At 45.8% G+C, this 12,790-nt stretch overlaps 1 protein-coding gene across 1 annotated transcript in view; it reads right to left on the bottom strand.

Annotated features, from left to right (window-relative positions):
- Positions 1 to 333: 333 nt before the first annotated feature.
- plpp4 (phospholipid phosphatase 4) overlaps positions 334 to 12,790 on the bottom strand; it is a gene marked incomplete at both ends in the record, with an annotated part of 40,677 nt that continues 28,220 nt past the window's right edge. The window contains 4 exons of the mRNA XM_084470271.1: positions 334 to 551; positions 4,470 to 4,640; positions 11,619 to 11,743; positions 11,993 to 12,056. Coding sequence (XP_084326397.1) covers positions 334 to 551; positions 4,470 to 4,640; positions 11,619 to 11,743; positions 11,993 to 12,056 — 578 coding nt within the window. The remainder of the gene's footprint in view (positions 552 to 4,469; positions 4,641 to 11,618; positions 11,744 to 11,992; positions 12,057 to 12,790) is intronic.

The raw sequence follows: 12,790 nt of genomic DNA, 5'->3' as shown, positions 1-12,790 counted from the left end.
GAACCAATTGATGTAACCTATATGGGATAGGAGAGAGAGAGAGAGAGAGAGAGAGAGAGAGAGAGAGAGAGAGAGAGAGAGAGAGAGAGAGAGAGAGAGAGAGAGAGAGAGAGAGAGAGAGAGAGAGAGAGAGAGACCCCAAAGGAGATGGCGGCCATGGAGCCTTCTCTTCTCTACTGGAATGTGTACGATAGGATGACTCGTAGTCAGTCAGTCACTGGAGCTGCGTGCAGCGCTGATGGAGGGCCGGACGGCTCTGGAGGGGGGCGGTGGTGGTGGTGGGGGGGGCACGGCGGACGGCTGATGGGGGGTGGAGCTCCCCAGGGCCACTAGTCATACGGGCCCCTCGTTCAGCCCCTCCAGGGGCAGGGTGGTGGAGTTGTCGGTGGGCTGCTCGTCCTGGAGGGGGTGGGAGGTCAGACGCACGGCGGCGGCGTTGGCGGCCAGGCTGGCGTAAGGCAGGTGGCACTCGGGGTGCAGGAAGGGCGGGTAGTGCTGGCGGTAGCAGAAGTACGCGGACAGCAGGCCGATCAGCCCTCCCACCACGGCGTCTGTGGAGGGTAAGCGGTGAACGGACGGCGTTTATGCTACCGTTCAAAGGTTTGGGGTCACTTGGAAATGACCTTTTTAAAGAAAAGCATTTTTTATTTAAACGCAGATAACATTAAATTGATCAGAAATACAGTCTAGACATTGTTAATGGCGGTGATAAATGACTATTTTAACTGGAAACGGCAGATTTTTTTATGGAATATCTACATAGGTGTACAGAGGCCCATTTCCAGCAACCATCCATCCTGTGTTCTAGTGCTACATTGTTGAGCTAATCATGTCAAAAGGCTTATTGATGATTCGAAAACCCTTGTGCAGAAAAATGAAAACTGTTGAATAAAAGTGAGTTTTCATGGAAAACATGACATTTTTGAATTTTGAACGGTAGTGTATATAGCGCTTTTCTAACCGTGCCCGCTCAAAGCACGTTACAATATTGCCTAACATTCACTCATTCATGCACACCATTCAGACACAGACGGCGATGTCAACCACTGCAGGGCGTCAGCTCTTCAGGACCAGTTAGGGTGAGGGTGTCTTGCTCAGGGACACCTTGACACTCTCACACTACATTCATTCAGTCCCTATTTGTCTATTGCACTATTGTTTGTTGTATGTCCTGGCACTTAATGAACACACTTAATGCAGGTTGTATTCATTCATTGTACTTAATTGCGTAGCATGTACTTAATTGTGTTGTGCATGTTGTGTAGCATGTACTTAGTTGTGTAGCATCTGCAGTAGCTAGCTATCGCTGCTGTATACGGGGAATGGGGTTAGCCTGGCGATTGTTAGTACTTGCACTTGGTTCTATGAACATCTTTACTGTACCGACGGCGATAGATTGTATCACTTCTTATGACAAATTGTAAGTCGCTTTGGATAAAAGTGTCTGCTAAATGCCCTAAATGTAAATATAAATGTCACACTAGGAGGAGCCGGGGATCGAACTAGAAACCTTCCGGTGACCAGCCAATCCGCTCTACCTCCTGAGCCACGTGAAGCCACAAGTCCAGGATTACGGAGGTCCACAATCATACGTTATGGGTGTACGTTGTCGACATTGTCTTTTAATACCCTCGAGGCGTTTGTGTGTGGGAGGTGCGATCACCAGAAGACGTCTACTACCTGAACGCATGAGTCACCGGCTCGGGAGAGTTGTGCTATTTTGGTTGAGGAGTTTGGTGTTTGTTGGGGGGGTGATGGGAGGGGGGACGTCAACATGATAAAAGGTGTGAAACAGGGCGGGGGTTTGGGGCGGGGGGGGGTGAGTCTCATGCCACCGTGTCACCCCTTCCAGCTCTCTCACGTTCAAACTGTTGTCATGGAGCCGGGCACATTTATTACATTGTTTTCCGACTGCTGTCATGGGGGGCAGGCAGATTTATGACATTGTTTTCTTTTACGAGTCTGTCGCTTCCTGGCGAGTCTCTGTGATTGCTGTCAGCGATATTTATATAGTATGACTATGATTAGTTTGTTGTGGTTTTCCCTCCATCGACCCCGCCGAGAGACAGCAATCTGGCACGCCACGTTTCCTGCCCCTTATCCTCGAGGATTCCCCCCCCCCCCCCCCCCATCCTGGACGGGTGGATTAATACACATTGATTAAACATATTTATTACACGGCTCTTCTCAATGCTGTGGAAAGCTCCGGTCACTTGCATGGGCCTCCCTGACTTCCGGTTTGCCCTGTCGGGGCTTATTTTCCCGATAATAACCAGATACATTATCCCTTCCATATTACAGTACATCACCGGGCTCCCTGTGATGTAACGTGACCACTGATTGGCTCTCCTCAGGTTCAACAGGTTGCCTAGCGACGGCTCTTTGACCAGCCTGCACACGATATGCTGTCAGAGCTGATTTGATCCCCATAGGGCCCCAAGTACCTGGGGGGGGCAAGTACCTGGGGGGGGGGGGGGGGGGCGCAAGTACCTACACCTAAACCTACACCTACACCAAACCTACACCTACACCTACACCGACATCGACACCTACACCTACACATACACCTAAACCTACACCTACATCTACACCTACCTACCATAACCACCTATATTTAAACCCCCCTTTCTCCTTCTTTTGTCTCTGGAGGCATTCCCCACCTCCTGCTCCCGGTCTCTTCCCGGCTAGTGGTCTCTCCAGATCCACATGGCAGACCGACCAATACAATAGTCCAAGACTGCAAGATGTGCACCCAGAGCTCCAACCTTAGACTGCCTGCTTAGAACATCGTCCTCATCTATTTATTAAACTTCATTCTGTTGTGGTCAGATTTTCTGCTGTCTCTCTCAGTTTCGATATATAAAAGGTGTGTGCCATATAGTTCACTTTATAATAGCACGAAGGCCACCAGGAGTGGGTGGATGTGTATGTGGGGGCATATTCATATCGGTATTTTTACCCTTGATTGTGAAAAGTAAAAGGTTGATTCAATTGTTGGTGTGTGTGGTTTGGTTGTGCTGTTGAGCTACTACATCATAAATTCATTGTCATATGTTTTTTATATGCTCCTACAGAACAGAGTGTAGGTCTTGACCCCATTTAGCAAACACTGTTTCCAATCAGATTCATGAGGCTCAAAACAGTCAGCAACTTGAAGAGCTGCTTGAAGAGTAAACAGAACGCGTTTTGATCGTCTCAGCCAAGCCATTTGGGGAAGCAGTTTGCAACCTTTCTTCTGATACCTCACGGCTTGACCTGTGCGTCGGTCAATGTTTGTTGTGTTGGCATACATTGTTCGTGAACACAGGAGGCAGTGTGTGTTGTGGTTTGATGGAGATCGGTTCCTCAGACTGTTCTGTATTCTCAACGCATCGTGCGATGAGACATGGCGAGAGGATTTGACATAATTGTATTTAATTACATTTTCTCATGCCCCTCTACTTGCCTGGCTGCATGCAAACAAACCATTGATTTGTTTTCATAAGAGATGAGGAATGGAGCCAATAATGATTCCTCACCGATTTCCTCTTTGTCTGCGACCTTTAAGTTTTGCGCTGCAAACTTATCACGACTAACGATAACAGGCTGTTTAATTCGCTTAAACCTCTCATCGATTAGACGCAGCAGAGTCCTCCTTTAGAGTGATGGATGCACTGATGAACAACATTAAATAACCATAACACATCACAGAGGGATGTATCCACTAACCGCCAACCAAATATTATGTCAAGAAAATGTTCAAGTCTGTCTTGGCAAAGCTCAAATCATCTGGAAGGGACAGGAGGGAATCAATGGACTGAAATAATGGGAGGCTGCGATGGATTTGGTGGTACATCATTCTCTGATGCTTAATGCTCACATTGACAACCCTTAATCACATACGTACTTAGAATTGGAATGCACAATCAAGAAAACTTGAAATCGACCAGCCAATAAAATGATGTCAATCAGTAAGCCTGTCAATCAGGGTGTTGGGTATGATTTTCAGCATTTTTCCTGTTTGTGTTGCATAAATAAGTGTTTGTGCTTCTCACTGCTCGCTAAGCCTGTGTGATTAAGGTAAACAACTCTTGGGGAGCGGATCAGTGGCTCTTCATGATTCTTCCACTTTGCTTCCTCACTTTGTTCCCTTATTTGACTTAGTAGGCAACCCTGCTGACCCTGCTGTTTCAGTTTTGTTTTTCTACGTTTAGCTAATAACACACTTTAGGTACATTAATTAGCCATTCATTAACACTAGTGAATGCTAAGCGTAATTATACAGCATTACCATAAGCATAGGGCCTATTAGCATAGGGGTTTGGGTCAGGGGTAGTGGGTCAGGGTTAGGGTGCCTAGTACGGCATTAACTAATGGTAAGTAATGGCTAATGAATGGGCTGTTATTCTTTAAGTGTTACCCATGTTTCTACCCCTCTGCCACTGGGCCCTGTAGCCGGTTCTACTGGTTCCCTCCTGCTGGGTGCTCACCTTGCCAGTGGTGCTTGTAGTCGCAGGTGCGGGAGAGGGCGATCATCATCGCGCTGTAGAGGGGCAGCACCATGGCGCAGAGACGCCAGCTCCGCCCGCGACCCTGGTCCGTGAAGCACTGCAGCTTGCCTGCCAGGTAGAAGGAGGTGAAGCCCAGGCCGGAGAAGGCGACTGGGGGGGTGGGGGGGGGGGGGGGGTCAGGGCAGGGCGGAGGAGGAGAGGAGAGGCACAGAAGAGAGAGGTTGAGGCAGGCTGAATGATAACAACCGTCAGTGGCTTGGTAAAGCAGCACTAAAGGGAGGCAATAAAAACAAGAAGGATCACTTTGATTTTGTATAAATCGCAGAAAGCCGTTGTGCTGAACTATTGCCCTTATTTCAACTAAAGTGTTTTCCCCAGAGTCAGCTGTCTCGCCTGCCATGCCCCCCATTTGGACTCCTGGGGGGAAATAGATGAGCCGTTAAGGGCTCTGCAGCGGAGTGTCTGAGGCTGACGGGCTGGATGCCGCTACACTCACTCACTGAGGGCCATCACCATGCACCGAGAGCCATCTGCACACACCTAGAGCCATCACCACGGACCTAGAGCCATGTAGAGCCATCACCAGACACCTAGAGCCATCACCAGGCTAGAGCCATCACCACGCACCTAGAGCCATGTAGAGCTATCACCACGCACCTAGAGCCATCACCACGGACCTAGAGCCATGTAGAGCCATCACCAGACACCTAGAGCCATCACCACACACCTAGAGCCATCTAGAGCTATCACCACGCACCTAGAGCCATCACCACGCACCTAGAGCCATCACCTAGAGCCATCACCAGGCTAGAGCCATCACCACGCACCTAGAGCCATCACCACCACCTAGAGCCATCACCACCACCTAGAGCCATCACCACGCACCTAGAGCCATCACCTAGAGCCATCACCAGGCTAGAGCCATCACCACGCACCTAGAGCCATCACCACCACCTAGAGCCATCACCACCACCTAGAGCCATCACCACGCACCTAGAGCCATCACCTAGAGCCATCACCAGGCTAGAGCCATCACCACGCACCTAGAGCCATCACCACGCACCTAGAGCCATCACCTAGAGCCATCACCAGGCTAGAGCCATCACCACGCACCTAGAGCCATCACCACCACCTAGAGCCATCACCACGCACCTAGAGCCATCACCTAGAGCCATCACCTAGAGCCATCACCTAGAGCCATCACCTAGATCCATCACTACGCACCTAGAGCCATCTAGAGCCGTCACCACGCACCTAAAGCCATCACCACCAGGCACCTAGAGCTATTTTAGCGTTCTACTCTAAAAATCTACGAGGTACTTTGATGTCACGATGAATTGACCATGATGCAGAGAGGGTATGAACGCTCCTCCTCCAATGGGAGAAGTACCCGGTGGCCATCAGGGTATTGGACTGTGGACCATTTGTAACAGTGCCACCCATGGAAGAAGACCTCACCAGAAACAACCCAGGATTCAAATATAAGAGGAAACACACAACAATGTTTTTCTGCAGCCTATTCACATCTGCAGATAAATGTTTTGCAATTTTAAAAATGACACTGAACACAGTAAGCTTTTAAAACATATACACATAGTTTTTCAGCATTTTTTGCAACATTTTGCTGTATTCCGCGAGACCCCCTGTACTTGGCACTCTGCCCCACCTTTAGATAACTCCTAGCCCAGAATAATTCTCTTCCTGATCTTACAGTGTTGGAGTTGGAGCTGAAACAGGGGGGTCACTCCCACTTAAAGTATAATCCCTGGCCCGAAGATAGAACACAATGGGTGGTTTATGTACTCTGATGCTAACGTCCAATTTCCATGTGATATCTAGGCCAATATCTAAGGAGGTTGTTGCTGACTCATAGGCCATTGTTCTGGCCTGACTTCCCAGTTACAACACAACAACCCAGTGACATTGACAAACTTGCGCCACACAACAAAGTATTGAAACTTAAATGGAGCCTGTGCTTTTCCCTTGCCCAAATTCACAAGGGACACACACATATCGGTCCCACACATGCAGAATACACCAAACAATCTGTTTCCTTTTACATAATACAATGTAAATATTCTAAAAGATACCACATCATACAACACCATGTAAAACAGGTAAGTAGGAAAAATGCCCTGGAGAACTATCGGCCCATTTAACTTCTAATAGTGCTGTAAATTGTACTCATTTGTTCTCAGCTTGCTGCTGTCAGTTCAGTCTGTCTGATGAATGACAAATCTGGAGGCCTTGTTGTTGTGCACAATGTAAAGTACATGCTCAGCAGTAATCTGGACATTGATTATTGTTCATATTCAATAGGCTGCCACACATGAAGGGATAAACATAATCACTGGTTCTAAAAATGCTTTCCTTTGCAGTTTTCTCGAAAATATGTAGAGGCCTAGTTTTGTTCGATTCTTACACAAGTTTTAATTGTATATCAGCACTCTGATATACAATGAGAGAGAGAATGTGTGCATGAATGTGTATGTGTGTGAATGGGTGCATGAAAGATAGTAATGAGTCTACTCTTCAATTATAATATTCAGCCCAGTCACAATGTAGAGAGCAGTTATCTTTTAGACAAATTCATTTACCAACATTTAAATGGTAAATTATTCCAAATGTATAAATCTTGTGAAAAATGATGGGGTTAATTAGAAAAGATTGTTTCATGCTGGCAAGTGGCATTGTGTACTTGTGAATGCATCTGGTGTGTGTGTGTGTGTGTGTGTGTGTGTGTGTGTGTGTGTGTGTGTGTGTGTGTGTGTGTGTGTGTGTGTGTGTGTGTGTGTGTGTGTGTGTGTGAAAAGCTTTCGTCCGTGACGGCAGTGGAAATCCTTCTGATTTGGAGGAAGTGAAAGGAGAAAGTAAAGTCAACTGAAAAATCCCGGTTAAACTGTTCTCATCCATGCATGAACTGCTGGCTCATTTAACAATATTAAGTTATAATGGGTCAATTAAAGATGCAGGAAAGATGAGGGAAAAATCTAATGTATAATGTTTACCCAGATATTTTAAGGATCATCCTCAGTGTTGAGTTTCCAATCAACTGTACTTAACCATGAATATATTGCCTGAACACTTGACACTGAACACTCAACATATATAATATATTACTTGAACACTCAACACACAAGATAAAACCACAAATGATGGTTCATTAGGACAAAGCCTCCATAACGAGGCTGGAGAATTATTTAAGTTACGTGATTATCCACTGCACTGAGGCGAGGGGTGAAGCTCGCGCTGCGTCTCATTACCAAGACATGTGAGCGCAGCCTGACACCGTGCAAACTATTCAAATCCATGGGAGGAGCCTTCCACTGCTGCTCGGCATGGTTAAAAAGCATTCCACCTATGGTGATGGCAGTAGCTCAGGAGGTAGAGCGGGTTGGCTGGTAACCGGAAGGTTGCTAGTTTGAGTGTCGAGGTGTCCCTGAGCAAGACGCCTCGCCCTGACGAGCTGGCTGTCGCCTTGCATGGTTGACTCCGCCGTGAATGTGTGCATGAATGGGTGAATGTTAGGCAATATTTTAAAGTGCTTTGAGTGGTCGCTGGTGAGACAGGCGCTGTATAAATGCAGTCCATTTACCAATCACCCAAGTGACATGACCTATGACCTCTGACCTATGACCTCCAGAACAGCGGCAGATCCTTCAGAGCGTAGAAACTGCCGCTGGGAACTCTGTAGGGAAATCCACTGTCTAGCATAAATAACTCAAACTTAGTTTTGCATTCTATGCCCGTGGAAGAGTTTGGACGGAAGCTGCTTTCCCTTCACTATGGCTTACTTAAGTCTATTGATCAGTGGCCAATAGGAAGAGAGGACGTCATTCTAAGTGCTAAACTGATATGATGGAATGATACGATTCAATTGGAGACAAATTTGGATGAAATTATTGAAAACGTACTGTGCAAAATGTTTGCGGATATTAAATTGGAGATGATTGGTTCTGTCTCACGGGAATTTAATTAGGTCCTCCAAAGACTGGATATAAAATAAACAGCGAGTTGTTGAAACCCTTCTTATTAAATAATCATTTCTAATGCAGAAACTAAATATTTATCAGTGATAATAAATTGCAGTAAGATAGAAATACCTTGAGGTAGGATGTGCGGGTCTGAGGTGGTTTCATTTAGAAATAAATTTTCATTCAGACTTGTCGTTTGCAGTTTATCTCAGCTTACCGTTTTCTTTCTCGGGAAAATAAGTAATCAACAAATCATCTATCTATCTACTACCTTCTCTCTCTTTCTATCTCTCTCATTATATCTAGCACCCATATATATATATATATATATATATATATATATTATAGAAAATGAACTTCCCCTCTTTGAAAGACCAGCAGCCGCCACTGATATATATATATATATATATATATATATATATATATATATATATATATATATATATATATTGCTGGTCTTTCAAAGAGGGGAAGTTCATTTTCGGCCTACATCATATAAATTGTAAATTTATGTATATGTCAATTCTGTTCCTTTTCAAGGAAATGCTCTGTCATACCAACTAGCTGTATTCTCCAGTGACTTGACCAGTGTCCTCTCAATGGCCAGCAGAGCTAGGCTGCTTAAACGGCCATGGCCCATTATGTTATGGGTGTAGGACTTGAGCCACTTTAAACAGGAGAAGCTCCTTTCTACACCTGCAGATGTAGCTCCAATTGTTGCCACTAATGAGAACAGTTTGTAAAGCTGAGGCATTGCACTGCCAAACTCCATGTCTTTAAGGAACACCAATAAATCACACAGCTTTCCCCTGCCACCCTGCAAGTCCTGATCTGAATACAGGTAGTTCAGACCTCAGGCTCCCTGAATCAAAGTGATGGCCAACTACCAAAACAATATTAAAATTGAACAAGGAAATGTGGGAATTACGTTAAACTAAAACAAGGAATTGTGTGTATAAGTGTACGACATGTACGATGAAAATTGTCAAGCAATTTCGCCAAGCAAATATAAAGAAATTGGTTGCAGTTTGTCTTTCAACTCGCTTGCAAAATCCGCAATGGGACTGGGGACTAAAGAGAGCTCCTGCAACGTTTTATAGTTCAAAATCGCTGTCACTCAAATGGCAACTCAGTCTTTCGCAGACCCTCCAATCATCATGTAGAAGCCCAGCGTCCAGGCCATCCAACTTCATATATACACATACGTATATATATAGCTACACATATACATATACATATATACACACATTACGTTCCCCGTCTCTCCCTCACCGCGGGACGCAGGCCACGGCTCCATCAGGGCATTAGGAGATGACTGCAACACTAGCATGGCGGAGCGCTGAATTACAGAGCAATCTCCCCCCTCTCCGCTGCTGCCAACGGGACACGGCGCAGCCCGCACGGGGCCTCTTCATTGGAGGGGTGCCAGGGGAAGACGGTAAACAAACGGGCTGGAGGGAACTCTGACGGAAGTCGCTCAGGTATCATTTCTCAAATAGAGACGGGGGGGGGGGGGGGGGGCAACATTAAATCGAACGCTCCTTTACCTTAAACGTGAATCGTACACTGCGGCAATGCATGACGTACTCGTCCTTTACCCCATCGGTGTGAATGTGATATGTACTGGGTCCGTTTCATACGTCTTGGTGTCTTTTACCTGGCGGCGTTTACATGGAAACCAGGGCTAAACTCAGGGCTAAACTCTGCTCACCGCTTTCCACAACGACGACTTGCTCTTGGACACAGAAAGGTTACTTGGACACACAACGGCTTGGCGTGCTCATAGTATTGTCGAGCCAAGCTGGTATCCTCCATTCAAAGGAGAAATCACACTTTCATTATATATCAGGGCTCTCTCGTGAATCACACCTCAGGGGTCGATAGCGAAACAGATGCTCTCAACCCTCCCCCGGAGAGACACACACACACAGACACACACACACACACACACACACACCGCATCAGATTATGAAACAACATGACATGGCTCAGCTCCTATTTACCTCCACGGAAATTCTCGCTTTTTGTGTAAAGCAAAACCTCGGGCAGTTCTCCAATCACAGGTTTAACAAGAATGTAATGGTGGGCCTGTCTGCATCTCCCTTCCTCTCTCCTCCCTCCCACACATCACATCATTATGTTGTTAACCGTCTACGCGGCCCCGGCGAATCACGGAAGACGGCAGCGATGAAGAGAGAGCGAGGCTTCGATTATTGCGACTCGTGGCGGAGGTGTCTGTCCCTCGAGACGCTCAGAGACTTCACTAGGGACGTGTGCCGAAGCAGACGACTTTCTTTTCATTCATAGGTGAGAGCCGCGATGTGGGTTAGAGGAAAACGCTCTCATGAGGAGGGAGTAACAGCAGGGAAGTGTAGCAGTGAGGTTTGATTCTTGTGAACTTCCTTCCCTGTCGCCTGCGTTATTAAAACACCACGCATTGTCTCCTCTCTTCTGACCGGTCCTCTTCTGCCATAAAGTCGCTGATTCCAGTTGAATCACCAAGATTCATATCTTTGTCCAAACAAGCACTAGCAATAAATGTGATGGAAAAGATCAAAAGGGTTGTGGAGACACATGAATTATTAAACACATTTCTGGACAGCTGGGAAGGCAGTATTGTGTCTAAGTGGTCACCCAGTTTAAGAAGGAGCTGTGAAACATAAGGACTGAATTTAATTCCTCCAAACAGAGAGCCTGATAAAAACTGGCAGCCACTCGAAAATAACAGAGTGCTAGCCTCATGCCACAATTCTAACTTTAGCCATTTCACCACTTTCAAAAGTGAACTCCAGCAGCCAACAATGTATGCATTTATATGAACGCCCGTAGCCAGCTATGAGTTTACCGAAGTATGGACCTCAGTCAATTCTAACCGAAATACAACTGCTTACAAAGTCAAATTGTGTCCGCCGTATGTGACATTCCAAGCCAAACCAAATCCACCAAAACGGAACCCACCAGACTTCACAATTTTTCAAACCCTAGCTACGGCCCTGATTATATGCATACATGTGCACGTAATACTGGTAAAACAACACTTCTAGATCTAGACGATCTAGAAGAAGCCAGCACACGCTTTAGCTGCATGGACCTCTGCTCGCGGTTAAGCAGGTATGCTAGCCTCACGTGGCGGCGGTCGCAGAGCGGTACTCACAGGAGGAATGGCTGCTCGGGAAGCTTTTGCGGCCCTCCGACACCAGCTCCTGTTCCCCGGTGCAAAGCATCTTGGGATTGATCTGCCCGTCTGGAAAGCAGCGGTGAAAGTAGTCTGGCCTGGGCCTGTCACACACAAAGAAAAACACAAACAGCCATAGCACTTGACTTTAGAAACTCACTCTGAACACTGTGGACAGTTTATGAATTTGAATGTGAATTTAAGTTTTTGAATTTCCCCCTGGGAATCAATTAAATAGTTATCTATCTATATCTATGTTCTTTACAAAATGTGTAGTGATTTTTGTTTCATTTCATATAGAATGCAGTTCTTATGCTACCAAGACCACAGAGGTTCATGTTTGATTCTCATACCTGCCAACGATCAGCTTGATGGTGTTTGTGAAGACTCCGTTCAGCGCCAGAGCCAGTGTCACAGCTTATCACAAAGAGAGAGAAAAAGATTGGCAGGTTATTGTATGTTGTACGTCCTTGCTCTTATAGTAAAAATAGTACTAAGCATTGTGTCCTAGCTATCTTTGTAGTATACGGGGAATGGGTAAACCTAGCAATAGTAAATGCTTAGCACTTGTTTTTATGAATATCTTTACTGCAACAGCAACAATATATTGTTGTTTCTCTTTCTTCCGAATGTAAGTCGCTTTGGATATAAGCGTCTGCTAAATGCCCTAAAAGTTAATGCAAATGTAAGTTAGGGATTTTATAACATTTCTTCAAATCCTGATTCCATTGACACGGTTCAAATCGCATTTAGATTCTAAACGTTCCTAACCACATATCGAAATCAATATGATTACCCACCGTCCAACCTAATGTATAACTGAACCTTTCAGTTGACGCAGATAGATTTGATCACGTATTCAGAACAATACCTGCACTGGAACAACGGCCCAGAAACAACCGTTGTGTGGTGATTAAATGTGGTGGACTGACTTCCCCAGCGACCCATCCCACCACATCTGCTCTCCTCTCCTCTTTCGGTGCCAACTAGGAAGTTATCAGAACCAGTTCTCCTTGCTAGAGCACATATTTCTGCCCACTCACACTTCTGTCAAAGTCGTTTTAATAGGAAAAATATGATTTATATCCGCACACTCCAGGTAAAAATAAATGTACACTTGTGTCGTTAGATTGAGTCCGTTGAGTCCACCG

This window comes from Micromesistius poutassou (genome assembly GCF_964030765.1).
Source record: "Micromesistius poutassou genome assembly, chromosome: 7".
Classification (NCBI taxonomy): Eukaryota; Metazoa; Chordata; class Actinopteri; order Gadiformes; family Gadidae; genus Micromesistius; species Micromesistius poutassou.
The sequence above is the reverse complement of the archived record's forward strand: the minus strand, read 5'-3'. Positions and strand labels throughout refer to the sequence as shown.